Source organism: Opisthocomus hoazin, chromosome 8, assembly GCF_030867145.1.
Source record: "Opisthocomus hoazin isolate bOpiHoa1 chromosome 8, bOpiHoa1.hap1, whole genome shotgun sequence".
In the NCBI taxonomy this organism is placed as follows: Eukaryota; Metazoa; Chordata; class Aves; order Opisthocomiformes; family Opisthocomidae; genus Opisthocomus; species Opisthocomus hoazin.
Genome location: NC_134421.1, coordinates 7,597,313 through 7,625,130, shown reverse-complemented (window position 1 = coordinate 7,625,130; position 27,818 = coordinate 7,597,313). Strand labels below are relative to the sequence as shown.

Genomic DNA, 27,818 nt, shown 5'->3' with positions numbered 1-27,818 from the left:
GAAACTCAGCTACGAAAATGTAATGATATTTATTCGCACAGCTGCCAGCAAACTCACATGCACCATGAGTCATTCCAGATGTGGATAAAAACAAAGTCTGTCTGTGAAAGTACGTTTCCTGATCCCGAGGAGACTTGGTTTGGGAGAGGAGCAGCACACTGACTTCAGCTGCACTCAGAAGAATAGACAGGTTCTCCTTCAAAGGGGGAGGGGGAGAGGAAAAGCCATTTATTTATTCCTGAGAAGACAGGAGGTAGGAAATTAAAAAGCTACTATACAGCTAGATATACGTATTTTAAAGAGAAGGATGCTTTGGAAGACACTGCTGCTGCTGCTGTTCTATTACAGTGCTCATGCCACTGTGACCCACAGATGGAGCAGAGGTAAGATTTAAACATGAAAATCTATTTAAGAGAAAACTTTGAGTTTGTAGAGTTGGTCTGAAATGATGGTCCATTATACATATATATACTTATATATACTATTTGACCCTCCCAACTCTGAAACTCTTTTTCTCCATTAAACAGCAGATCAGCTAAATAATTATATAGACAAATGGAAAAATACTACTTCATAAGTGCATTAAGGTAAAATTAAATATGTATTTTGTGATAATACAAGTAGATATATAAAAAATATCCCAAGAAACAAAATTACATTCTTTTCTCACTTTTTCCTTTCTCCCTCCTTCTTCTTTTTCTCCTGCATTAACAAAAATTATGGGTCACGAAACCTTAAAGCAAAAGCCTTTGCAGTCACAGGTGGCATAGTCTTCCGTTCCACCAGGCAGATACCTGACAACAGTAAACACAGCAATGCCTGGATTGTGCAAGGTGCCTAGGAATGCCTATGACCCTACCCTGACAGACTAGCACATACGATCTAAAGAAAGCTTCCTGCGGTGTTATCAGGCTTCAGCTGCCAACTTGACAACATATAGTTGTGACATATTTGTATTCAGGTGTGTGATAGTAACGTGTGAAATAGTTTGGGACTACTGGATTGCACAGGAGATGCTTGCTTAAATCTAGTGATGGTGTCTTTTCCCTTTTTTGTTTTATTCTCTCCTCTGGTATTTGGCACGGGTTCAGTAGCTGCTGGAATTGGAGAAAGGAAACACCTCCCAAAAGATTTCTTTGGTTCTCATGTTGAAATTTACAGATACTTAAAGGAACCTGAGTCTGTCAAAAAAAATCAATCATTCAGGCTCCCCCCTCCCTACCCCAGTCTCCCAGATCTTCCTCATCATAGCTGCTGTTTGGGTTTGCTTTTGATTTTGTAGGGGAGACAATGGCTGAATAAGGTAGCGAAGAGCTGTGAAATTCTGCTGAGGCTTAATTGTTCCTTACAGTGAGTAGGGGCTCACTGACAGGACATTGACCAGGGACTCAGAATAGCAGGTCCTTTCCCCAGCTTTTCCATCAGCCTCTTGGATGATACTGGATGAGTCATTATACTTGCACGCACCTTACTTTTCTCTTACTGTATAATAATGACACCAATTGTCATCATAAAATCCCTTAATTCTGTAGATAAGAGTTTGTCTTTCCAGGATGATACATGAAAAGGTGAGGAAATCAGAACTAGATCTGCATATATGAAAAAGAACAACCCTACCTTTTGGAAGAATGAGATCACCTTACCTATGAAATGGAAAAAAAGCAAAAAGAAAGGGGTTCAGTTCCATGAAATAATCACTATGCAATTTAAGGATGTTCTTCACTTTTGCTAACACACATTTTAATTAAACAACAACAACACAATGCTAAAAGGAATCCATGCAACTACTAAAATCCAATTTTAATCACTATGAATATTTAAAGGAAAACATCAGAACTCTCTTCTGCCTTTTGGGAAAGCAGATTGCTTTCAAGCTGTAAGCTCTAGAGCTTATTTCTGGAGCCTTCAGAGGGAAGAGAAGATTCATTCCCTGTTGTGATAAGGAGTTCATTTCTCACAAATATTGTGTACAGAGATCTGCTGAGGAGGAAACCAAATTTCTTCTCCACAGCTGCTGGGACTATTCAGCTTCAAATATGTTTTAGAGGCATGACTCCTTCAACAACAGCTACTTCAGGAACCTCCACTCTCCTAAACAATCTGTGCGTCAGCTGAACCAATCCCATCCTAATCTGAAGCATCTAGAGGGCCAAAGCACTGTCCTATTTTTTAAATTGCTTAGAAACCTAAGACGAAGTTTGACTGAGTGCTGAGGCATGACACACCCTTCTGCACACCCAGAGTTCTTCCCTCCCTCCACAAACGACAACTGACTCTTTTCTGGGTTAAACCTTAGTCATATAAGTCTTACCCAACTCCTGATCCGAGCTTTGCAGTGGAAAAGCAAACACACATCAGCATCTGGTCTGATGGAAATGAAAGACAGATCTGCATATCATCTCCATGTTGACTAGTAGCCCAGATTGTTTACAAAACAGTAGGACAAAGGGTCCTGCTTTAATTACCAACAGTTGTTGTTTGCAATAAAAATGGATGGTCAATACTGGATAAAATGAGGGGGCACTGAGGCAGCCTTGGATGCTCAGCCCTTGCAACCAAGTATTTGAGCTTTGACTGATGAAAGAAGTCAGATGTAAGGAAGGATGAACATACTTGTGCTGACTGGTGAGTAGGATCTCCAGACTGCCACCTCCTTTTTCCCCTGTGCTTTTAGAAGCATCAATGAACGGAAAAAAAAAAAGCATTTATGGCAGGAAAATTGAACACATTTTTTTTCACTCCCTCAGCCATTTTCATTAAAAAATCTCATACGCTACTCAGCCAGCCTAGATCCAGCTGTGGACATTGGTCCAGAAGTCAAAGGCAAAGCTTGGTCCCTAGGATGGACATGTTCAGAATAGTAAAGAAAAGATCCTGAGCAGTGACAAAATAATTTGCTTGTCATCATCTCGAGTGTCCTTGAGCCTCTTGTAGGCTTCGCTGTGTGGTATCACCCTCTCAGATTTCGTGAAGAACCTGTCTAGGGAGAAAAGGTAATGTTACGTCTCTGCTGAGTGATACTCCCTATACAATGGTGGAGGTGAGGTCATATTAATTTCTAAGGGTCCCAAATCAGAATTCCAGATCTTAAGAGGTGTATTTGCTGGAGAAACCAAGGAACAAATCCTGTTCTTTGACAACCAAAATAAATTAAAAAACCCATGCAGCTGTGGTAAGTGGAGACAATGTCACTGCTTGCCCCCCAGTTGCTTTGGTCAGACTGCTCGGAGGAGCGCCGGTACATTGGAGAACAGACGTTAGCTTCAGATCTGCATGATAGTAACTGCCTGTTCCCTGAGGTGAAACCCTAAGGCAATTCTTATCGGCACGTTTCATCTCCATGGGATGTAGTTTATTTGCTCTAAGGGCTTCCTGGTTCAAATAAATGACAGGCAAACAGTAGCTTCCTACATGGTTGCTCAGGGAGTGAAGATCCAGTACGATTTCTTGTGGTTGTGGCTTCTTGGACAGTGGGGAAGCAGCAGCAATGGTAAGTTTGCCGCTAAGTGGAGGCTGGAAAAGGAGATGTTGACAGACAGAATAAGAAGCTAAAACTCTTTTCAGCCATCACTAAGAGAAGGGTGTATTAGCTATATTAGCATCACCAGAGGTTTCATGCTGTTGTGGAATGGCTGTGCTGTGCCCTCCAGACTTCAAATGGGGTATTACAGTTACACCCAGATCTCTCTGGTCCGCATGCTTTATTCTGTACCCAGTCCCTAGCGATCGGTGAAAGTCGAATGGTTGCTCCATAACACCAGGGGAACAGTTTGTTCTCCTTAGAGGCTTTCTGCAGAAGGAATTACTTGGAAGAACAGAAGGCCCATCCTCCTTGATTTCCCAACAAAGTGCAGACTTTCAGTATTTGCTCTACTGTTGTGGCAACTGAGTTTGTGAGTTTGATGGAGCAGCTGCTACATGAGCAACTTCTGCAGGCTGCTTCTGCTCGTGGGCTTAGCTACAGCAGGCTGGCAGCTCTCTGGTGCCAGGAGAGAGAGGACTATGTAGAAGAGAAGGAGAGACTGGCTGTTGCCAGAGAGCCAGCCAGCCCTTTTATGAAGAAGCAGTGTTTAACATATTCTATACTCTGTGATCATTTGCTACATGCCAGGTTGCTGGTGATCTTGCTGTATGGGCAAAGGATGAGTGCCTTGGAGATTAGGGCATGCGCTGAATCCCCACACCTTTTGACCTTGTTTGCTTCTCTTCCCCCCCATCTCATATCCCATCTTTACAGCCAGGCACTCCCTTCTAGAGCAGCTTCTGGGATTCCACCACTGACAGCAATATTTGTTGGAAGTTTTTGGCTTGGACAGCAGGAGCAAAGGGAATGTGGCCTGAACACAGTGTGTTTTTACGATACAAATGGTCAAACACATATAGACATATATGCCCAGCAGACCTTGAGTATACCAGGTTATGGTCTTGGCTTATTTAGGACATGCTGAGGTTTCCAAAGGTCTGGTCCAAGGATAAACAGAAATCATACCAGCTGAACCGACTACAAGAACTTTTTCAAATGCAACATCTATTGAACTTCCTTTAATTTCCATAAAGCTATTGTTATCCAGTTCTTAAAATATGTAGTGCACATAAAACAATGAAAGATATGAGATGCTGGGAAACAGAGCCAACTCCATCTAAGCCTGGCTGCATAAAGAATGATTCCTCTTAAGGAGAAAATGCAGTATTTCCCTTTTCTCTGGCTCCCATGTGATTACTTGGACAACTGCCTCAACTGCCCCAAATTCCCTGCTTGTTGGACCCATTCTAGTGACCTCACTGGAGCTGCAAAAAGATTGATCTTCTGCAGAGGTTTTTCCCACCTACATTCAGTCTGTACCAGTTCCTGGGAATGCGTATTTGTAGGCTGGACTCTCCTGGTCTGGGGGTTTATTTCCCAAATGTAAATTATTACTGCACCAAATATCACAACTGTACATGTAGAGGGAGGCACTGCCTGAAGGGCATTCTGGGATTAAAATTCAGAGGAATTAGCTTTGCAGCTCCACGACCTGAAGAAGACCATTTATATACCTATGACTCTACTTCCTGAATTCCTTTGCAAAGAGCTGTATAAGAGATTAGCATAAATGTCATAGACCTAAAAATATATCCTTAAAAAACAAATTGTCCTACACTGTAAGTAATAGGAAGAAGGCATTAGAAGACTATTTTCTGGCCTTTAAGAAATTAGAACAAAGCAAAGACAAAAAAATGTCTTCAAGCAGGTCTGGGAAATATTTGAGGATTAATTATCTAATTAACTAATTAATGAACTAAGGAGGCAACCAGGATATCTGCATGGCGTAATGGTGTGTGGATCAGAGATCACAGACCCAGGGCCGAGGCAAGCTGCCTGCCTTGCCTGGCACAGGAGAGTGCAAGGACTTCAGCTGCTGTCCCAGCAGGGTGACAGTCCCACCCATGGCATTGCCCAAGGGCATGAGCTCTGCCTTTCAACAGGGATCACCTGATTGGACGCAGTGCCACACTGGTACAGTCCTGTCACTGCTTCTGGCTTTGGCGTCCCTGCCCTGTGCTTTGCTGTACGACGCAGACATGGCCCTCTCGTTTCTTGTGGCAGATCTTTCAGGCATCAGCTGTGGTGGCAGTCTGAAACTATTAAACAAAGTACTATTGCAGGAGGAGCAGCGAAAGGACTGAAGAAGGGGCTGAAAAGAGATTAGTTAGTAGTACCTGGGAGAACTGCTTGGTATTGTGAAAGGTAGCTAGCACATAAGAGGCTCTGAACGGATTTAACCTGCGTAGGATAAATATCCAATAGGGTAGGGCTGCAACTGTAATCAAAATCCTTTCTACCATGTCCTTATTCCCAAAATGCTCCTTTAGGGGAAGACTTAATTAATTTAACCTCCATGGAGAGTGATCCCTGAGTCAGAATTCACAGTGGATACATGAAACAGAACGACATACAAAGGATGCTTAAAAAAAAAATCAAAGTTTATAATCCCTTCTAGGGCAATGATGCTAAACCGTGATGAGATCAGAGGGAGCATAGATCATAGAAGCTTCCACATTTTAGTTTAGATCACAGATGTGTATTGCACCCTATAAAAGCAGTCATGCTGTTAGCAAGCAAGGATCTAAGTGATTCTGAGGCTCTTTTCACCACAGAAAGCAGCCAAAAAATGGCGAAAGCTTACAGCTCATACAGTCATAAACTGGTTGACAGAATCAAAAGTTAAAAAGAGAAAGGAGCTAGACAATTTTGAGGAGATCTGTGTAAGCAACAAGAGAAAGACACGGGAGGTAAAATGTTTTCTCTTTGATTTGTGCTAGGCTAAGTGAGAACTATGAGCTGAAAGTGGCACCAGTAGAATCTTCTCAGTGATCCCAGTTGCATCCCAGTACTGAGAAATGGCAAGTCAGTAACACATTTGCTGCCACTTCGCTCTTTTTTTAAGGATTTCTGCATGCTGTAGTGTCTGATCTGTTTTCCTCAGTCCCAGGTGTAGAACTGTCCTGGGATCCAGATCAGTTTGCACAAGGGTCCTCATGTCCCAACGAAAGTCCAGCTCAGAAGCACCTCCTGTGATTCAAATTCCTCGTTACACTTTCAAATTACAAAAAACTTCATCTTACCTTTAACCACCGTGTCACTGCTCTTAATGCACGCTGTTAAGCCAAGGTTACCTTCCATAGGCAAAGCAGCTCTGCTATGAATGAAATAACTCATGTCCACGTGCAAAGATTGTAGAGCACTCTGTGAGTCCCCTCCTGATTATCTTATACTTGACTGCTGGGCCCAGAGACCCCACTGGTACCTGGCATTATACAAACACACAGAGTAAAAAATCTTTCCTTCTCCAAAGAACATTCAGTGCAATTAAGGAGAGGAAAAGTCAGCAGCCCTTTTCATTGTGAGGCACAGTGTATTTACATCACTTGCCCCAGATCTCTTCAGGATGACTGTGTGACTAGTCCTGTATGTTGTTAATAGTGGTGATTTTTTCTAAATTCTCTTTCTGAAGCATAAAGTGCTTTTCTTGTTTTCTTGGGGTAGATCATGCCAGATTCAGCAGGAGCGTAATGACTTCTCAGGCAGAAAGAAATCCTGTCAGAAGCACTGAGTAGTACAACGTAATTGAAAGGAAAGTCAGTAGGTCTTAATGAACATCATCAGGCTGCAGATGCTCTGATTACTCCAGTAATGACAGGCAAGATGTAAATTGCCAAGGTAACATGCTGAGTGGCGGAGCAATTAACTTTGCACACAGTGCCTGTGCGCAGGTTCAAGGCAGGGCAGGACTCATAGGGCCAGTGTAGGGTGCTGGAGACGAACGCTGGTGTTTGCCCACATCCACAGCCTGCACCTACCTTGAACTGGGGCTCTGCAAAACCGTGCACTCTCCCTCTGCACCCCGATGGCTCTGCTGAAGGGAGCTGAGTCCATCCAAGACGCAGAGAAGCTAGCTGCGTACGTGGGCCCGGTTGCAGAAAAACAGGGAGCTGTGCAATTGTCTTGAAGTGGGCTAACCAGTCTGCTCCTTGCTTTAGCTTTAAATGCACAGAAATGTGCAAACCAGCACCAGTGAAGTCAACGGGAGTTCTGCCACTCTCAGGAGTGAGGCCACAACCTCAGTCATTGTCTGGAATTTGGTTTCTTGCAGTAACCCTGATTGTTAAAAGCTTCCAGCCCAAACACGTTATTTGTTGGCTAAAGTGTTTTTCAGTAAAATGGCACTGGCATGGGTGAAACTCATGCAGGTCAGCTACATGGATAGCTGATGGTGGGAAGCAGAGCAGGAAACGTATCATAGCATCACAAAAAGGAAAAAAAAAACAACCTTGATGATAAGCTGCAAATAACACTTGTGAGGAGACACACAGACAAAGGTCCCCAAGGGGACAGTCATCTGTGGGGTTTTCTCTCCCACTGGAAGGAAAGAGAGCAGAGGAAGAGATCCTGCATGCCTCTGCTGTCCCTGTGTCTCTCATTACCCCCAAATCCTGTTTTATTTGGCTATTACTATGGCAGCTTTATGATATATCCTCCACAGCATGCTTGCTAATACAGAGACACTAAACTAGCCTGAGTCTGCACCGCAAGTCACGGGGCTCCCTTGCCTACGCAGTGGCTAGCCCTTAGCCGGTAACTCTTTTTATCCCCCCTGAGGTGCTCCAGCCTGCAGCAACAACCTGGCTCCTCTTGTCTCGCTGTCACGGTGCTTATGGCAGGGCGAGATCAGCGCTAGGCTTGAGACTAAGAAGAATGTGAGGAGGAGAGGAGCAGAGTTAAATAAGCCCCATTATTCCCTGTTTCCACAAACATTCCTTTCCTCTGGTGAAAGCGTATGTCGGGCCTTTCCTGGCCCGGTTTGCCAGTTAGGTTTGGCAGCTCCCCAGTTCCCCTCAGATCGGCACGCATACCACTCATCCTCTGGAAATTCCTCCCCAGCCACAGGGAAACAGGTCACCAGTCAGAAGCCAGGCTCCAAACCCGCCGAGTCTCTCTCTGCTCAGGAGTAGCCAGGCGCGTAGCTGGAAAAAAAGTCGCTGAGAAAGGGAAAAATAAGTTGTTCAAAGCTCAGAGGTTATTTGGGGGGAAATGGGACAGTGGAAGGGCAATGCTGCACTGAAGTCTTGTCTTGGAAATCCAAATGCTCAAGGTCTTCTATGATGCCTGAGTGACCTCCCCACCCCCTGGTACAGCATGGGGGGAGCCAAACACTTTGGTTAGGTTTTGCCTAATTGTGAAGACCACTGAACCAGATGTGGATAACTGCTGTGAGCTAGAACATCAGGATTTCATCGTCTCCATCTATCTGGCAGGTGGTGGCATGCCCCAAACGGAGCTGATGCTTCTAATCACTTGTCTGTCTTCAAAAGAGTACAAACTTTTCAAACTGGTAGGGCTCATTTGAGCCACAGAGAGGGAGACTAGAGGCAAAGGCAAAAGGCAGAGATGATGAGGAAGAATAAAGAAAAAACTGGAGGTAAAAGTGGCAAATGGAAGGAAGTAGCATGAATGAGAGGAAAAGAAAGGAAAAGTGTGGAGAGAAAGAAAATGAGGATGGGCAAGATGAAAGCACACATACATTTAAGATTAGGGTGGTGCTCACCCCCTTGTCAGCATGGTATGCAGCCCCATTTGAACCTGCCCTTCAGAAGATGTCCGTCTGTCACAGCTGGTCTTCATCTCATCCATCTGCTTCTCAGGCTCATGGGATGGTTGCATTTCTCTGGAGCTGGCACTGCCTTTTTCTCATATAAGCAGGACTTGTGCTTGTTTCTAGTCCTCACCAGCCCCTCAGTACACCAGGATACTGAGATACACTAGTCTGGGCAATTCACCACCAGTCACAGTATAAAAGTTAAAGCTACTGCTACTGAACCATCAATTTGTCGAGGTTTCTGCACTTTTTTTTTTTTTTTTTTGGCTTCCCTTTGAGCTTTCTAATCTATGTAGGTATGAAAAAAAGACTCTTCCCACTGCCCAAGAAATGGCTTGTTCTATTCCATGAAAGCCGCAAGAAATTTGCTCTTTTACAGGGCTATGGGGCTACAGCATTTCCCAGTTACACCAGTCAAGCTTTTCCATTAACACCAGTCATAGTAATATTGCCACAGCTGCACAAGTCTCTGCTTCCCCCCATCCGTCTCTGAAGGAATGGATCGAGTTCTGCAAGCCCTCAGTCTCCTCCTTGGTTCTCATAATGCTCACAGCCATGGCATTACATTTTTGTTTATGCCTGGCTCTGAAGAAAGACTAAGTAATTGTTTATTGAATTTATTTCTTAAATGCAGATTTTATGTCAGAGGGAACTGTTGGTGTCTTAAGCCCCCTCTTAAAATAGAAGACATTTAAGGCACGCATCATTTTTATTTACTGCAATTGTTCATGGCTTGGCACAGGACAAACTCCATTTCCAGTTAAACACTACTTGCAGACATCCTGATATAGCACAGAATGTGTTAAGTGAAACCATTCATTTGTCATAGTCACAGCAACTTCTGTTTTTCTGGATTACCACGCCAATTTGGCGGAAAGTTTTGGAAGGTAGTAAGTCTAATAATAAAAACATATAGACTGCTTGTTTTGCTGCTTTCTGCCACCAGGGTTTTTAATAAACAGAGCTCAAATTTGCTGACCTACCTTGACTTGTACTCAGCAAGCCTAAGCTCAGTTGGGTCCTCAAAAAGATACAAGGATAGAAAAGTACCCAAAGATTCTTCCACACAGGAATCAGATACAATCAACAGAATTCAAATACAATCAGGCCCAGTTAGGCTCAAGTGGCAAAGGGCAGCGTGTGACTGCCGTGTTGGGCTCTGCAGCAGAAGGAGGATGATGGTGTGGCCCTGCTCCCACACAGGATGCCTGGGAGAAGCCAGGGTGAAATGAACAGGCAGCACGGTGTCCGAGCCCAGCTCAGAGGATCCCAGTTTTGAAGAATGGACTACAGATAACAGGTGTACCCTGCCAACCATCAAGAGCAGCCAAAACTTGCTCTCTGGCCCAGGCTTGGGGTTTTTAGCCATGTCATCTAACCTTCCTGCCTTCCCATACCAGGTCCCTGTCACTGTGCCCCTTCTCTCCCTAAAACCAGCCCTGATGCACAGAGGGAAGACAGCAGCCACATGGCTGAGGTCTGGGCAACGCTGCATGCTGCGGATGGAGGGAATCCTCCAGGAATGCAGAGAGCTGAGAGGGGGATTTAGATGTTTAGCAACGGGACTGAGAAAGATGAAGCAGTCACACAGACTGGGGCTTGTCTTTGCCATGGTGCTGTATTTGTCACATTCACAGCAGGGAAATGCTGTGGGCTTCAGCTGCTGAAGAGGTCTGGCTTTAAAGAGTCTGCCTAGTAAATAGCTAAGTGTTAGGGATACCGTAAGAAATTGTCTTTCCCTAGAAAGACACTTCTTTTCTAGCCAGAAATTGTATTTAGGGAGCAGGCTGTTGGACATTTGCTGAGAATTTCTGGATGCCCTTCAAACGCCGAATGACTAACTGCATGTGCCACAGAGCATCGCTCCAGGACACATCCGGTTAGGTCAGCCCTCATCTCTGTGCGTGCTGCTCACAGCCAGCGTGGTCCAGCTGAGGTGAACTCCAGAGCTGGACAACGCGTGCACATATATCCTCCAAAAGAACACATGGGGACTCTTAAGCAAAATATCACCATCAAGGCAAAGAGCTCAGTTTCTACTTGTACAGACTTGTCAGTGAGGTAAATGTACCCAACTCATCACAAGTCTTAAATACTCTACACCCCTCCATCCTTTCTATTTACATGATCAAAGATGGAAGTGTGTATCATGTCCGGCTGGCTTTTCAGACCAATCTATGATGTCCCCCCAGAGCTTTTCACTCCTAGTTGAATTCATGCTGCCAAACAAGACATGAACTGTCAAAGAAGCAAATGTATCTCCCCTGATGCCTCTGTATTGGAATGCTGCTGGCCCTGAGGCTGCTCCTCAGCACTCCCTGAACATCTGCCTGCTGGGGTGGAAAAGTGTGCTAGCCCTTCTCACTGCAATTTGGCTGGGAGCAGCCACTCGAACATGCAGTTCATCTGTTTTCAAAACCCAGTGCACTCCCTTATGGGTGCTTCTGTTGACAAAGTAGTGCATGCATTATTTAAACAAAATTATAAATCACCTCCTGAGTGTCCCTTTCACAACAAACTGGAGCGCTCACACCAGCCTCTTTCTGTAACTCAGTGCAACGGGTAACAGCTATGAATCCAGTGTGGCCAAGGAGCTCAGCCATGACCAGCTAGTTTGCATTCTGCCTCAGCCTTAATATCTATACACTGCTCAGAGGTCAAAACAGAACTTCAATATTACAGAATCACACAGAATGACAGCATGTTTGGGGTTGGAAAGGACCTCTGTGGGTCACCCAGTCCAACCCCCTGCCGAAGCAGGGTCACCCAGAGCAGGCTGCACAGGACCTTGTCCAGGCGAGACTTGAATATCTGCAGAGAAGGAGACTGGGACTAGCATTTAGAAATATATACAGGAAGACAAGTAGTCTCTGCCTTGTTTTGTGGCCATGCTAAATGTCAGTCTGCCCCTATAAATGATTAGTTTGTTGTATTGGTGTGCTCCAGGATCTCAGACAATGGTTACCTCTTACCTATAGGCCAAAGACCAGTAATAAAATTCCCCTAATATGAAAAAGTCATGAAGATGATGTAAGATCAATAACATTTTCATAACCAGATGATCTCTATGAGCTTACCTGTGAGATCATCATGACTACCAAGCTGAGGAAGAACTGTTATGCAGAATTACCACACGATGAAAGCTAGTTTTTCCAAGCAGTGCTTCCTGCAGACACAAGACAACAGATACTGGATTGACAAAAAGATTTTTCATCAGCAGCCTACAATGACAACACACAGAGTGTGCACATGCTGGCAAAAACTGTTCTAAACACATTTCATTATGCAGGCATCAGAGTGTTTGAATTAGTAAGAAGAAAGCCCAAACCCAGGAAAAGACAGGTTGAGATTTACAGTGTGAGTATCACAGCAGCTTAGCTAAAGTGCTTCTCCACAGTAACAATGTCTTCTTTACCAGTCCCCACACACAGAAGAGTTAAATCAGAGAATAAACTGCCAGCTGGTTTCAGTCAGCAACATGCTAGAGGTTTTTACTGGAAATCAAGTCTTCTTCCATTTCTCCAAATTTATTCTTCCTAAGTTTAGAGCATGAAGTCAGCAGCATTTTTTCCTTCAACATTTACAGAATCACAGAATAGTAGGGGTTGGAAGGGACCTCTGTGGGTCATCTAGTCCAACCCTCCTGCTGAAGCAGGGTCACCTACAGCAGGCTGCACAGGACCTTGTCCACGCGGGTCTTGAATATCTCCAGAGAAGGAGACTCCACAACCTCCCTGGGCAGCCTGTTCCAGTGCTCCATCACCCTCAGAGGGAAGAAGTTCTTCCTCATGTTCAGACGGAACTTCCTGTGCCTCAGTTTGTGCCCATTGCCCCTTGTCCTGTCACTGGGCACCACTGAAAAGAGCTTGGCCCCATCCTCCTGACACCCACCCTTCAGATATTTATAAGTATTTATTAGGTCTCCTCTCAGCCTTCTCTTCTTCAGGCTGAACAAGCCCAGCTCGCTCAGCCTCTCCTCGTAGGGGAGATGTTCCAGTCCCCTCATCATCCTTGTAGCCCTCCGCTGGACTCTCTCCAGTAGCTCTTTGTCTTTCTTGAACTGGGGAGCCCAGAACTGGACGCAGTACTCCAGATGAGGCCTCACCAGGGCAGTGTAGAGGGGAAGGAGAACCTCCCTCATCCTGCTGGCCACACTCTTCTTGATGCACCCCAGGATCCCATTGGCTTTCTTGGCAGCCAGGGCACACTGCTGGCTCATGGTTAACCTGTTGTCCACCAGGACACCCAGGTCCCTCTCCACAGAGCTGTTCTCCAGCAGGTCCACCCCAAGCCTGTACTGATGCATGGGGTTGTTCCTCCCCAGGTGCAGGACCCTGCATTTGCCTTTGTTGAACCTCATCAGGTTCCTCTCTGCCCAACTTTCCAGTCTATCCAGGTCACGCTGAATGGCAGCACAGCCTTCTGGTGTGTCTACCACACCTCCCAGTTTGGTGTCATTTACTTAGACTATTTTCCTGTAAGCTCAAATCTATTTTACAATTTCAGCTCAAAAGACTCCAGGAGAAGAGAATGTGTGGTAAGGAAGAATAGCACTGAATCAAATACACAGGACAAATTGACAGGGTCCTCTTGGGTTGCGAGCCACTGAGAGATTGTATCCATAGGGGCAGGAACTGCAGCAGTGAAAGATGTAGAGTTCTGAATTTCCACCAGTTTCAGGAGCAACTGTCAGCATTTTGTGCCTTTCAGGTCCCACTCCTCAGAAAAAAAGATATTTGGGTTATTTTGTTGGCAGTAAGATTTCTGTAAACCTGAATCTAACCTTCTCCTCTTCCCTCCAATCCCAAGCATGCCTTCCACAGCACAGGGCTCTCTGTGACCCAGCTGCCCACAAAGCACTGTCATGGGGCTGGTGGTGCCAGCTCAGGTCATCTGAGGACCTCATCCACAGTGTCCAGCTGCCTTCAGCAATTTGCAATACTCCAGGTTCTGGCAGGGCTTTCTGTATTTAATGGTGAATCCAGTTGTATGTCAGTTTCAGCTTTATTTCAGCAGATTGCAAAACCTGAAAGATCTAGGAATAGCCAGATTTTAGGAGAGCATGAAATAATAAGGAATGGTGGAAAAACAACAGCTTTCTAAAATGGAAATCCCATATGTGTGTTTGTGGAGTGGGGAAAGCAGCTATAAAAATAACCCATTTTGCATTCATGGGGCCCAGACATTCATGCAGGTGTGAACTTGGCACAATAGATACCTTCTCATGGTGACCCTCACTCACCACTCCAGGAGAGACACATGGCTCCCCTGCCTCTTACCCAGGGATGCAGCACAGCTTTTCACCTTCATGTTCTGTTCAGGTGGAAAGAATTTTACCAGTCCACTTCAGAAACATACCTGAATCCATCTCCAGCTCTGAGTTGCTTTCTCAGACTTCTTGTCTTCATTATCACTACTAGAAAACATTCAATGTTCTGAAATTGTCTCCAGAAATAACTCATTTCCTCACAACAAAGACCCAGTAGCCCTCTGTTTCTTGGGCAAGGCTGATTTATATGCTTTCTCCATCCAGCAGATATTCATGTCATTAAGAAAACGAGCAGCAGGTGCACTGGCATTTGGAGCTTAATGAACAGCTGGAAAGGCAGCTGGGGTTTCCCTGTTTCCAAAGAACAAGTGAAATCCCAGAGCAGAGGAAGCAGAAAAGTGGGATTTATGTATTCTCCTCCTAACAACTTATTTCAACTAGGATGGGGATTTGCAGGAAAGGGGAAGACACTTCTGGTCCTTTCTAATGAGGGAGAAGAAATGGTCAATATAATGTTTATTCCTCCTCAGTTTTGAGTTGCGATATTGGTACTTAGTGAGTTTGAGGAATAGCTTTTTGTTTCGCATGCGTGCTACTGTATGTGGGTGAGCAGTTCATACACAAGTAAAATAGTAAATAGTTTAAGTGCAATAACAGTTCCTAGATGCACCACCAAACACTTGAATTTACTTGCTGGTTAAAACTATTCAAAGACAGCTGAAGTGAATAATTCCAGGGTCCCCATCATTTCTTCTGTTTTTCTTCACCTCATCTAACAGCTCCATGATCCCAGTGGGACAGTTGTTCCCAGAGGATAATTCAGCAGAGGACAATTCAATCAGCAACAACAAGAAACCTTCATTATTATTCTTAATCTGCAGATCATATGGCCATAGATCTTAAAGTCAGAATACCCATGTATTTTTTTCAGTTTGGCCACCTGCACACAACTTTGTGTAGCATCCCTTTCAACAGATTCCATGCATTGTGTTTCATTAATACTTATTTTCTGAAAAGGCAGACAGTTTGAACTGGAAGACATGATGAGATGGAAATCTGCTAATTCTCTTGTTAGCATGCAGTAGGGCATTGCTGTTCTCCCATATAAAAAGGCAAGGTAATTTCAAAGAGAGCTCCTAAATCTACACAGTATTGTTTGTTTAAGTAAAGCACATGATATTGTTCCTCCTCTCTGAATAGACATTTTATGAAATCAGTCAATGACAAGAGTTAATACTTGGACTGAAGAATCTGAGCTGTCATTCATGACAATGAAATAAAATTCTTCCTGCTCCCTGCTAGGTCTGTGGTTCAGACTAGACCTTTAATTCCTTTCTCACCATCCAGTCTCGGAAAAAAATTTAGATATTCTTTGTGCCAGTTGAATTTACTTTGTCAAAAGTTCAGGGGGGTGTAAGCATAGAAGGGAAAGAAGTGTTTGGCAGCTAGTGGTCCTGCAGCCGATCCTCACCTCTAGCAGGAGCAATGACTACACTCGTTGAGGTGGTCGTCCACAGCAAGGAACCCGTGAGCTTGGTGGTTAGATCAAGGGTGTGTAGGCATGAGGAAGGGCTTCTGCTTTTCCAAAACAGAGCTGAGGTCCATCCTTATGTCATCTGAGAACTGGAATAATCACCAAATGTCCTAAGAGCAGCTGGAGCACGCTTGCACTGGGAGTTTCTCACACATAGGAGCGCTGCTGGTGTAGCAGCTGTGATGGGGAGTGAGACAGCTAGGATCTACCACTCTTCTTTTGGTTTGATTTTTCCCTTCATTCATGACAAGACGGATCCCTGGCTTGGCTCACTGGGTGGTCACACAAAGTGGTGTTGGAACAAAGGGAAGGAGGGAGAGCCTGAGTGGGGGGCAGGCATGCTGGGCTGCCCTGTGCAGCTGCAGCTGGGATGAGGTCAACCTCAGCAAAACCCTAGCTACTCAGTCACATTTTCCTGCCAGGAATCCAAGGAAGCCCGACTGAAACAGAAAGTGCAACAAAATGTAGAAAGGCCAGACATCTCTCTGCCGTGCTCAGTGTCTCAGCTCTGTGTAATTATGTACCTGGGAGGTGGTGCAGGGCTCAGTCCACCCCTTCAGGCTCTGCAATGCTGATATAATGCGGGCAGAGAACTGGAGGGACAGATTTGGTTTTGAAGGCTTTCCTTTCAGAGCAGCCTTACCATGATGCATAGAGCTCCTGGAGCTGCTGCAGCTCTGTCTTTTCCCATGAAGCAGAGCTCTGATTTCCGCTGCTCAACAGGAGAGTCATGCACTTCACTCTGCTCCTAGTGTCCTTCCCAATGGCTCAGCACTGAAACACCAACACCCGGCTGTATTTCTTCCCTTCCTTGCTCCCTCCCTGCTCTGCTCCTTCCTGGGAGAAATGGAAGTAGATTGGATCATCATTATATCCCTTCACTTTTTTGTTTCTAAGGAACGTTTTCAAATGTGTTTAATTAAGATTGCTTTGTGTCTTCCCCTTGCATAAGGGCTGTTGTGAGCAACACAGACAGGGAAGGAGAGGTGACTCTGCAATGAAGACAGGGATATAAAGCACTGGTTCATTTCCCAGCTCCGCCTGAAATCTCCCATGTTGCCAAAATTGCTTACTGCTTCTGTGTTAAACCTGTGGAACAGGATTGATATTTCCTTTCTTTATTGCTGCCCTTCACTCATATAGTGTTCACCATAGCCTATCCCCAGTTCCTGGTAATATGACAGCAAAATGAAGGATAGCAGCATATTTCGCTTACTTCTTCTTTCCTGCAGTTTCTCTGTCTGCATTTTCTCTCTCCACGCCTTCTGCGGCAACTTTACTCCAGCACATTAAAGGCCTCTCTTGGCTGACTGCATCTTATTTTGTGAGCATAAATAATTCCAAGTGGGAACTCCCTCATTATGCCCAAAAGAAGCATAAATAACACAGCATACATTGCTCCAGGCTGGGAACAGGTGAAAATGCCGCATAATGGAAATTCCATCTGAGGGAGTAAATTCTCAGACCATTTTCGGTGGTTGATGGTAGTCATATCTTTGAAACCATTTTACTTAAATCATAAAAGAAAAGAATATCCTCTGCCTGTCACAAACTCACGCTTAGATGCACCGTTTCCTTCTCCAGCAATATCCATTTCTGTAAATGTAAGGGTTTTTCGGTCTTTCTAATACATCTTTATGTTTCTCACTCATGCCAGGTAGCTAGAAAGACTATTACCACTCTAGTTTTATATAGAAACTCTGTTGCACCTCAATCTAATCTAACGTATCTTAGGACACTTATGTGTATGCATTACGCATTCTGTATGCAGAAGTCTAGGTTGGAGTGGGTTCTGTTTCACAGACTGAGACACCCTTTCAGAATACGTGTGTTTCTTAAAAAGGAGATAAATTAGTGCAAGGTAACTTCAAAAAAACCGATTGTATGATGAACTAAGGAACTGAATACAATCTGTTATTAATTCTAAGTGTTTTAACCGATTTTTTTCCTAGGAACAGTGTTACCTGTTGCCAAATTTTGTAGAGGGATCTACTTCCTACATCCCGATTAACAAAACTTAGACTTTCAAGACGGAGCTTTCTTCTTTTAACCGTTGTCTTTATTACTAAAGAAGAAACAAATGTCTGTTCTCACTTTTAGCCAACAGGCAAGAATAAAGAAAGACCACTGCCGCTATTAATTTTAGTCTTAGGAACTAAGATAGCAACGATACAGAGCTGGAAGTAAAAAGAGGCAAATTCTCTTGGTAGCTGCTTTTAAAAATGAGCTAGTTCATGTTGTTTTTTAATTAAAATGTCTTCTCCATCTCACTGATGTGTTCTCCTAAGGGGCATTGGGATTTAATCTCCCAATAATGGAGATTTAAATGTATTAAAATTGGAATGCACAAGCCTTTGCATTGCACTTGTTGTCATGGGAGCTACTTCTGTGAGTAACTGCAATTCCAGATACAAGTTTCAGAAGCTAGCCTGTATCACTACAGTGGTTTTTCCTTGTCTTTCTGGGTTTTTCTGTGTGTTTCCCTTCTTTTATTACCCTTATTCTTCCTCCAGCTTCCCACTATTTCCATTTCTCCCGTGCTAGGGCAAAGTGTTCAATCATTTCTAATATAGCAGTTTCGATACGGAAAAGCAAAAAGTCAGCAAACACAGAGGAGCTATGGCTGAGCATGCTCCGCTGCAGGGCTGGGCAGCCAAAGCTCAGGTTCCACCCTGGAAGTGATAGCAGGCCCAGGGCATTATCAACGCCTTGCAGATGGTGGACACCAGGGATGAGGCAAGTGCAGGACAAGAAGTAAAGAAGGATGGGATTACTATACAGATTAAAATCTGTTCATTACTTATTAACACTGCACTTTTCGTGATTTACAGTACTACTTTCTCTGCCCACCACACACCTCTCATAGGTCAACACCACCTTGCCCTGGAGGAAGCAGGCACAAAGCAGGTAGATGCTCAGGGCAGCAACATATTTAGTGACTTTGATTGACTGCAGGTTGGTAAGCACAGGCATTTCACAGTTAGCCTGAGGCAGAAAATTGGGGACAGTGAATTGTTACTCCAGTAATGGAGCAACTCATCATGAGGACCCACCAAAGTCATCTGACAGAAATAAAACTCTTTACACATAAATGGAATTATGCTCTGATTGTAAACCCTCATAAGCAAGGTGATCACAGGGAACATGAAACAAAAAGCCTTTACCAAGGCTATACGAACTTTGACACTCATCTCTTCTGCACTGCATGGTCAAGGAGAAATGTAGAGACTGAGTTCAAAACAATGCTTCTCATACACTGTTACAGTGCCTGCTGGTATTCGCCCTAATATCCAAAGCAATAATGACTTCTAGCAACTGCCCAGCAGCTTCCGAAACAAAGTAGGTTCAGCGACCCTAGATGACTCATGATTTTTGCATGGCCTTATAATGGCTGCTGTGTCTGCCCAGACAAGCACCTTGCGGACAGTGTTGAGTTCATCTGCTTTGGCAAATGCTTGAATACATCTTGAATAATCATCTTCATCTTTCAAAGAAGTCAGTGCTAGTGAGAAAATCTGTTCTCAGGCTATCAACAAATGTCTTCTCTTGAGAGGACCCTCTGGGTGTGCTGAGATCCATTTAGTGCAAATTCCAGGCAGGTTAAAGAAAAATGTCGTGACACCAGGAAAACTTCCAGCTCACTAGTGGAACCATCATATGCTCCAGGCTGACTAAGAGCAAGCTTAAAAGGGTTATCCATCTGGCCCAGGAGATGGCTTTTTTGACTCTTGCAGAAGCTGGCATAAAAAAAAGGCTGAGCACAGCCACAGATTTTTTTTATTTGCTTTTCTAGCCATGCGATGTTTAGGCTAGGGAAAAACTCCCACCACTGGAGTCTGATTCAAATGCTGTGTTTCTCTGGGCTTGTTATAGGACAGAACAAAACAACTGCAGCCAATGAATTTATAAAAAATGTTTTATGTACTTTACCATGCCTTCATGAATGATAACCCACTAAGTTTTACATTTTCCTTTCCTTTCATTCAGGGGGCAGTAAGCAGATTTGTTTCCATGCACAAATGCACTCACAGCAATGAACCATTTTGTAGGAAACACTTTTATTCCCTGCTTTATCAACAAGATAAAGCCAAATAGGAAGAAATTGCCGTCATTATAATTTGGGATGCATTAACTTCTTTCTGTCGAGGTCTAGGAGTCCTGACTTCAAAAGTTTTGAGCAGGAAAGGGAAATTGTGCTGTGAGGGATCAAGCTGGATGTACTGCTGAGCTTGCAGCAGTTTCTCACTACCAAGGGGTGGTTGTGAGCTTGCAATAAAAAGACGGTTGTGGTGGTCTGAGAGGATATGGTTTTGCAGAGCCCTGTTAATCCCTGTTACAGCTGCTGGTGAATACATAAAGGAGTTTCAGAGACCACTTTTCCTTTTTAGGTCCATCACTGAACACGAACTGCTGCTGCTTGTTAACCACTGCCTGCCTTGCACTCCCAGAAACAGGGGGTTGGTCCCAGGAAGCCAGTGATACCCAAAGAAAGTATTTTCATGAGTTTCTTTAGAGTCAGGCTAAGACAGGAGGACACAACTGGCAGCATGCTGACTGAATTTGCATTATAGGACAACTCTAGCTGGGCCACTGCCTTTCCCTACGTGAACAGGCAACTCTCCTTTGCTTTGCTTGCAGAGAGTCAGGAGTTTTGGCCCAGAAGTCCTTCTTGTCCCCTCTGCTCCTCCTGTCCTTGATGGAAGGGGTCCCACTAAAGCAACGAGACAGCCCTTTTCCACACCCCTGAATACAATCAAAATAATTCCTACTGAGTCATGACCCCAGTTAAATTGTATTCATGTCCTGGAGCCCTGGGGAGCTGTATGTGCTTTGGAGTGATGGCCTGCACAAGGCTTGATTCATGCTTTTGGCTTCATACCTTCTCATATGAGAAGAAAAAGTCGTTGATGATGCACAAGTAATTGAGCACTCCTGCAGCTATTCACTGTACTTATTGAGCAAACACATCACCGGCAGCAACTGGGAAATCACGAGCAGGATTGTGGACTGGAAAGCAAAACTAAACATCTGTACCCTCACCAGTGAAACCACATGGAAAACCTGGGAGAGGATCACAAACGCTTATCACGTGGCTAATGAGGTCCAGAAAATTCTGGCACAGTTCTTAAAAAAAAAGATTAAAGCATTTCTAAAGTAAAACTATTGTCAGCCTCAGATGTGATGTTACTTTTAAACCGTGAAGAAATTTCTAGGCTGCCATGAGCTAAATAGTTAGAAGCAAGCCAACGAATTGGCAAACACAGCTGCAGCTTTTGTTTCAAAACCCAGGTAGTCCTTAAAGAGTGGAGTTGAGTCAGCAGAGCTGTAGGAGACTGGATGGGCTCCCACAGTGAGCAGTGCAGAAAACAGGGACTCCTGCACCATATTTTGATGGGCATTTTTAGCCACGTTTAGGACTGGGCTTGCTGGCTGCCCACCATCTTCAGACAGAAGCAGTGGTGGGCTCCAGGGCACAGGATGAGGCTGTTCGGGGTCAGACAGGCAGGCTGGGAGCGGGTGGCTGTGCTCAGGCACACTCATCCCACCCACCTCCAGCCCTGAGGCCTCTGGGCAGCGAGGGAGGTCAGAGCAGGGAGGACTCCTAAGGCCCCTCTGAAGAAGGGATTTGGAAGAGGATGAGCCTGGCAGTACACAGATAGAAAACATTTTCAGTAAGGGTAATCAAAACGTTATTTTTCCTACCTCACCTCTGTGTATCATAAGCTTATTGTTACGTGACTGTTCAGCCCTTAGGACAGAAGCGCACGCATCTCCACTGGAGATGTCTTGACACATTTGTAAGAGAAGTAAAAACAATAAGACAATACGAATCTCTCCACTGACTTCAAAGATGACTGGATTGGGCTTTCTCTGTCAATACTGATTAGGGATCTCTGCTCCTCAGACATCCATGGCTGCTGCCGTTGAAACGAACTGGCTGCAGCATCACCATAAAATGACGCACATTGCTCTGCGTCTTCCTATGAAATAATTGCTTGATAGCTTTACAGGGAACTCCCTTGGGAAGAAAAGAGTAAAGAGATGGTAAGTCACAGTAATACTCCTCTGCTGTTCTTTGATACTGCCCAGGTAACTCCTGTCAGAAATGGAAGTAAATGTGAGAAGAAGTAAAATCAGCAGAAAAGTTTCAAGTGTAATTTAATCATTAAATGCAGAAACTGGTTGCAAATCTTCCTCTGTATCAGCTTTAGTGCTTCACTTATGTATGTGTTAATCAGTGTAATGAAAATCAGTGAGTACTTGCTCTAAATGCTCACACAATGTTGGAGGAACTTGTGAATTCATGAAGAGGACTGTGGAGGGAGCAGTGGTGGAAGGATTTGACACTGTGCAGGAATAGAAAGAAAGGGAAGGACTGAAATAAAATGTGGATCAGGGAAATCAGATCATCATGACAGATATAAATGAGCTTTGAAAGAGTTTCTGAGTCTCTAAGAACTGTAACAAAGTTTGATATGTTTTGGGAAAAAGATAATGAGATCAGGGAGTCAGTGCTAGCCGGGTCCCCACAGAGGACGGCATGTTTCTGACACGCATACAAAGTCCTTTCTCACAACATAGCAGCTCAGGCTCTTACACCTTTGAATCTCCTGACCTAATCCATGTCATACTGGGAACTGCTGGGTAGAAAACCCAGGTGCTTTCTCAGGTGTTACCTGTGACTCAGCAAGCGGGTCAGTACTAAATCAATAATATGGCATTCATTTTTATGCCAGTCCTTCACTGAAGTGTTTCTGGGTGAGTGGCGATGGGCTGAATCTGGTGGCTCCTACCGCAGCTCCATAGTAGGAATCTGCACTTGGCCTGAAAGATAAAAGTGATCAGTGTGATGACAATAAGCATGACAGCACTGAAGCATGATGCCACAGGCACCTTTTTCATGGCTCAGGGAATATTTGAGATGTAAACCATCTGCATATGTAGAGGTACTCTGCACTCTGAGGCTGTTTCCACTGAAAGGGCATCTAAAAGAGATAAAAATGAATCGTCATCATTACAGACTGGATTTCTGCCAGCTGCTTAGTAATTAGAGTTTTAATTGCCCAGTAATAAAAGTTTTAATTACTCAGCAATTAGTGCTTGAAGTTTCAAGTGCTTCACATGCACTCAATTGCATTCTCAAATTGCCAAGAGCGAAAGGCGGAATAGCTCCAGTGCGTCTCAGCAAAGCTCTGAGCAAGAGGGGTGAACGTCAGTGATGGAGCAGCAGCAGAAAATGGGTATGGCCCCAGCTGCCAGTGGTCAGACAGGCAAACAGCCCCGCACAGCAGAACCCGCAGGCAGCTTGCAGCCTTTCCCAAACTTACCACCTCCTCAGCTGGTCCAGACAAGATGCTCAGCTGGTAAAGGCATCGTGCTGGAGAAAGCCTACTGCAGAGACCAAGTCCTTTTCAACATCTCTGTTCTTTTACTTGGTGCATTTATTCCTTCAGGCTTTTAGTCACATATCCTGCAAGTACTATTCGGTTATTTCAACAAGTTTTAATCTAAACTCACGTAGATCCAATAGGAATCGCCTAGCTCTGTAGGTGTCTTACCAAAATGCCTGAACTCCATCCCTCCAGAATGCCTTTACAGTTAGTAGTATCCAGCTGCAATACGTCTACTGCAATTCAACAAACTATTTTAGCCATACTATATTCCCTAGCTAATTCAAGGCCAAAATACCCTTTGCTGGGTCCAGCATGAATTACTTCATACCTAGTGTTATCCCAATTAGTTGTTCCTACGCTACACAGTCAAGGTCCTAATAAACACAATCTCTGAGGGCCTGGTTTCTTTCTCCTTGCGTTACTTGAACTTAAATATCATTAACAAGTCAAACTTTAAAACGTCAACAGTTGGCAACGGCCCAGGAAACAGGACTGCATTTAGGCTGAAGTCGAGCAGTGAAGTTATGAGGCAATGCACCAATAGTCACATAAGCACAGCTTTAAAAAAACCCTTCCTGTTCCTGAGTATTGGAAAAAATCCAACAAATCCAAAATACGGTTACCTAAACATCAGCATCTAAATCACACACACATAACATTAAATAAACCAGGTTTTTTTTCCCCTCTACTCTGAAAGGAATTGACATTTTTAATAGTACCTAGTTACCTGGTTAACAACGTAGTTAATAACTTAGAGCATTTAGGTGGTCTGTAATGTAGCATCAGATGTCTTCTATACTCTGGACTGTACAGGTTATTGGTTCCACAAACGCTTTACTTCACTGAGGTGCTGAGGTCCGGGGCTATACATGTGTTTTCTGTTTCATTTCTCTGAGGCAATATCTGTAGTGCACTTCGCAGAAGTGAAGAAGTACCGGATCATAGCAGACTTTGCTGTTTCTAGCTATAACACTATGAAGTATTAAAGCCATAATAAACTGAGATTCACCTCATTGAATGTAGCTGTCTTCTCTAAGCTGGCTCAATGAATAGACATAGGCATCTCCAAAGGGTGAGTCACTCCTTCCAGACATACGCCCAGGACAGATGAGCCGATCTACCCTTTGGAGGAGCTGTCTCTATCCACTAAGGAGATATCAAATTTTAGGCAGCTGAACCCAGGAGAAATGTAGGTTCTTAGAAGTGTTTCAGCAGAAGAATGGCCTGAAGAAGGTAGGCTGTGTTGAGGGTCGGTATTGATTTCTCCTTGCAGAGCCAGGAGAAGAACATGTCTTTTAGGTAATGTTGATGTTGTGGTTATCATTATTATTCCTTACACTGTGGCTGCACCTCAGAGTCCCAGGCTTGGTTTACAGACCATTCTGTGTTAGACACTGTATAGATACAGGACAAACAGCTAACCTCCATCTCTAGCAGACTATAGCCAAAGCAGTCCATGCCGCCCATTTTATTTACAATGAGAAGTTATACTGCACAGTAAGACTTCGCAACAGGCAGTTCTTTGGTTGAATCTACTATCGAAAAGTGCTTCCTCTTTTCAATGTTTGCCACCCTGTGGAACCTCTCTTTTCTCATTCTTATTTTCCAGCTATGCTTTTCCCAGCTGCTCAGCGATTCAAGAGGTCCTCAGCTGCCTTCCTTAACCCAGTGCTACAAAACTCGCTGGAAGATGTGGTCCTGCTTTATGAGGTTCAGTATATGGGAGCAGATGGTACCTTAAGCCCTAATCAAGACTGGGTTTACTGTCCATACCGGGGTTATCCATTTTCTGTCTTCATGTCACTTTTACTCATGCCAGTACTAAACCCATTGCTGACGAAGTAATAGCTCACCAGGAGGGAGGGAACAGATATATGTATGACAAATTCACCTCTTTCAGCAACAATTGCCCGCAGTACTTCAAATGTGGGTTCTAGCTCAGTGACAAGGCAGAGTGAAAACCAGAGCAAGTGGCTTTCCACTGGAAGCAACTTTCTTCCAGAACAGTGGCATATTAACAACACAACGCATGTAAATTCATTGGTCTGAGTCTCAGCCCCAAATTATATGTTCAAATCATGAAAGCCATGAGTATCAGTCATTGGAAAGTAATCTCAAGGGCCTGAGTGTTTCAGTTCAAAGTGATTCAGGTCCCCTCTTTCACAGCAGCGGAGACTGCAGATGTAAGGCACAGTTTGGAACAGTGTCGTGTGGTTAGCTAAGGGAAAGTGCTCCACCTGAAGAACGTACATGGGTCAAATCTATCTATCCCACACCTTGAGAAATTGGGACTGGATGTCCAAACAGCGGAGATAGGCTGGGAAGCCATTGCTGTGCTCTGTCACACAGAGATAGGCCACTACTGGTATCCCTGGCAGGGTAAATGGCCTTTCCCAGCTGTGGTGTTGTCGCCATCTCTTTAATTCCCATGTGACTCCAGCAGCAACCCATGCCTGATTTGTATAATACAAGACTACCTGTTGTTCCCCTTTTCTCTCTGCTTTCCCCATAGCCTGTCTCTAATTTTCCCAGGTAGATAACACAGGAGTCCAACATTCACACAGAGACTTTCTGGTCTGCCCCACCTCCAGCCAGTGCAATGAGAATTTTGTCTCCATTTGACCCACAGTAAAGACCTAAGGACATATTGCTAATTCGCATTTACTCTGCCTAGAGTTTCTCGGAGAAGATAAATAGCTTTCTGTGTTCTGATTTTGTACCAGTTTCTTTTAGCTGAGCTTGACATTGACAAAGGTCAGAGGATCTCCATCAAAGATGAGGAGCTTGCTTCACTGAGGAAGGCTGCCGAGTTTGACACCATCTGCAACGAGATTATCCCCAAGAGCATCACAGAGATCCGCAGACTAAGTAGCAGACTGTCTTCCTATCCTCGAGTCCTCAAGAAAGAAGACTTTGAAAGGACAGTGCTGACCATGGTCTACACGGCCTACAGGGCTGCTCAGTCCCAGGGGCACCAGAAAGAAGCTTGGGCTGAATCCTTTGTCAGTCTTTACAAAGCCCTGAAGCATGACTTGATGTTCCCATACAAGAAAGACCCATCATAATGGGAGACTTGATGCAACAGCAACTCAGCCACCTCTTCCGGTTGATAAGGGACACGTGTAGCACGTCCATCACTTTATTCTATAAAGAGGTTAATAGCCTGCTTCATGAAAGATTATTTGTTTTCTAGCTCCCTCTTGTGGAATTCATTTTATAGTGCCATGTAAAATGGGGAAAAATGTTATCTTCAGTCCTGGGAATTTGGTTTTTGTGCTGGCTTGGAGATACATTCTGTAACAAGCAGAGAAGTGAGTCTGGCGTACGTGCCAGACAGATAGGCCTTTGTTTCGTCCTGTGGGTTTCCTATAAACAATATGTAAGCATACTATGCTTATGCTCACATACCTATGCGTATGTGCTGGAGAACGACGATTTCCTAGCTAGGGAAACAAGTTCATATTTTGGCTGGCCAGTAAAAGAGTATTATAAAGAGATGTAAAGGCCCTCTGTAAAAAGAAGATGATTCATAACTGTCAGCCTTCAGAAATTATGCCAAAAATATTAATTTCAAATGTTCTTGTAAATAAGCACTGTCTGATTCACTTCATTTGGCTGAGACAGTTTTGAATCACAATAACATTTGCAGAAGACAAAGGGCATTGTGAACACCAGCAGCAAACAATGCCTCTGAACATATTCCCCGCTTCCCAGAGCTGCCCTCCCAAAGAGTCGGCAATGATTCTTTCATTATTTGCACATGATTTTGCTTCTGCTCCTTGGTTTTTTGAAGCAAACATGGATTTATCCCCAGCAGAGTCAAAGGGAAGGCAAAGGCCCTGTTTAATCTAATGATGACACATTTTTCCTGGTTCTATCACTTGAACGTAGGTTATCTAAACCGGTGCTTCAGAATCCCCCTGAGGCAAGGGAGGAAGGTGCATTAAAACATACCTGGTGCTGAATTTAGCAGTGTGGCTCATTTTTGATCACAAATTATATACTCACTTGTGTATACGTGTGTGTATGTTCATGCATGTGTGTGTATGTAAGTGCTGAGTACATGGAAGAATCCTAAATTGTTCAGTCAAGGAACAATTGCATCTGAAAAAGCCATTCACCAATCTAGCAGTGGAAATTATGACTTGGGGAGCAGTGGAAAAGCAGTACTTGTTTACAGCAAAAACTGTTTGTAGAAATAGTGCAACTGATTATTATAAATTGCAAAAAAATCATGGACAGAAAATAGACAGGAAAATGAGATATATCTTGTCAGACAGATGATTAGCAATGAAAAATCCACACGCTTCTAATGCAAATCCCATAATTTTTGGGAAGAATTTATGCAGACTCTGTTTCTCCATTGATAATAGAGGTGCTTCTACTTCTTGAGCAGGGGAAAAGAGCTGAACATTTATTTCATCCTTTCATACCAGCACTCTCTATCTCTCTCTTTGCATGTCTTAAGGAGATAGGCTCAAACC

At 44.1% G+C, this 27,818-nt stretch overlaps 1 protein-coding gene across 1 annotated transcript; it reads left to right on the top strand.

The window, feature by feature from the left end:
- The first annotated feature begins 149 nt into the window (after nucleotides 1-149).
- Nucleotides 150-27,478, top strand: FAM180A (family with sequence similarity 180 member A). Its single transcript, XM_009941693.2, has 3 exons — nucleotides 150-383; nucleotides 24,944-25,044; nucleotides 26,058-27,478. The coding sequence occupies exons 1-3, from the start codon at nucleotides 308-310 to the stop codon at nucleotides 26,397-26,399; spliced, it is 519 nt and encodes a 172-aa protein (XP_009939995.1). The 5' UTR covers nucleotides 150-307; the 3' UTR covers nucleotides 26,400-27,478.
- Nucleotides 27,479-27,818: the final 340 nt, after the last annotated feature.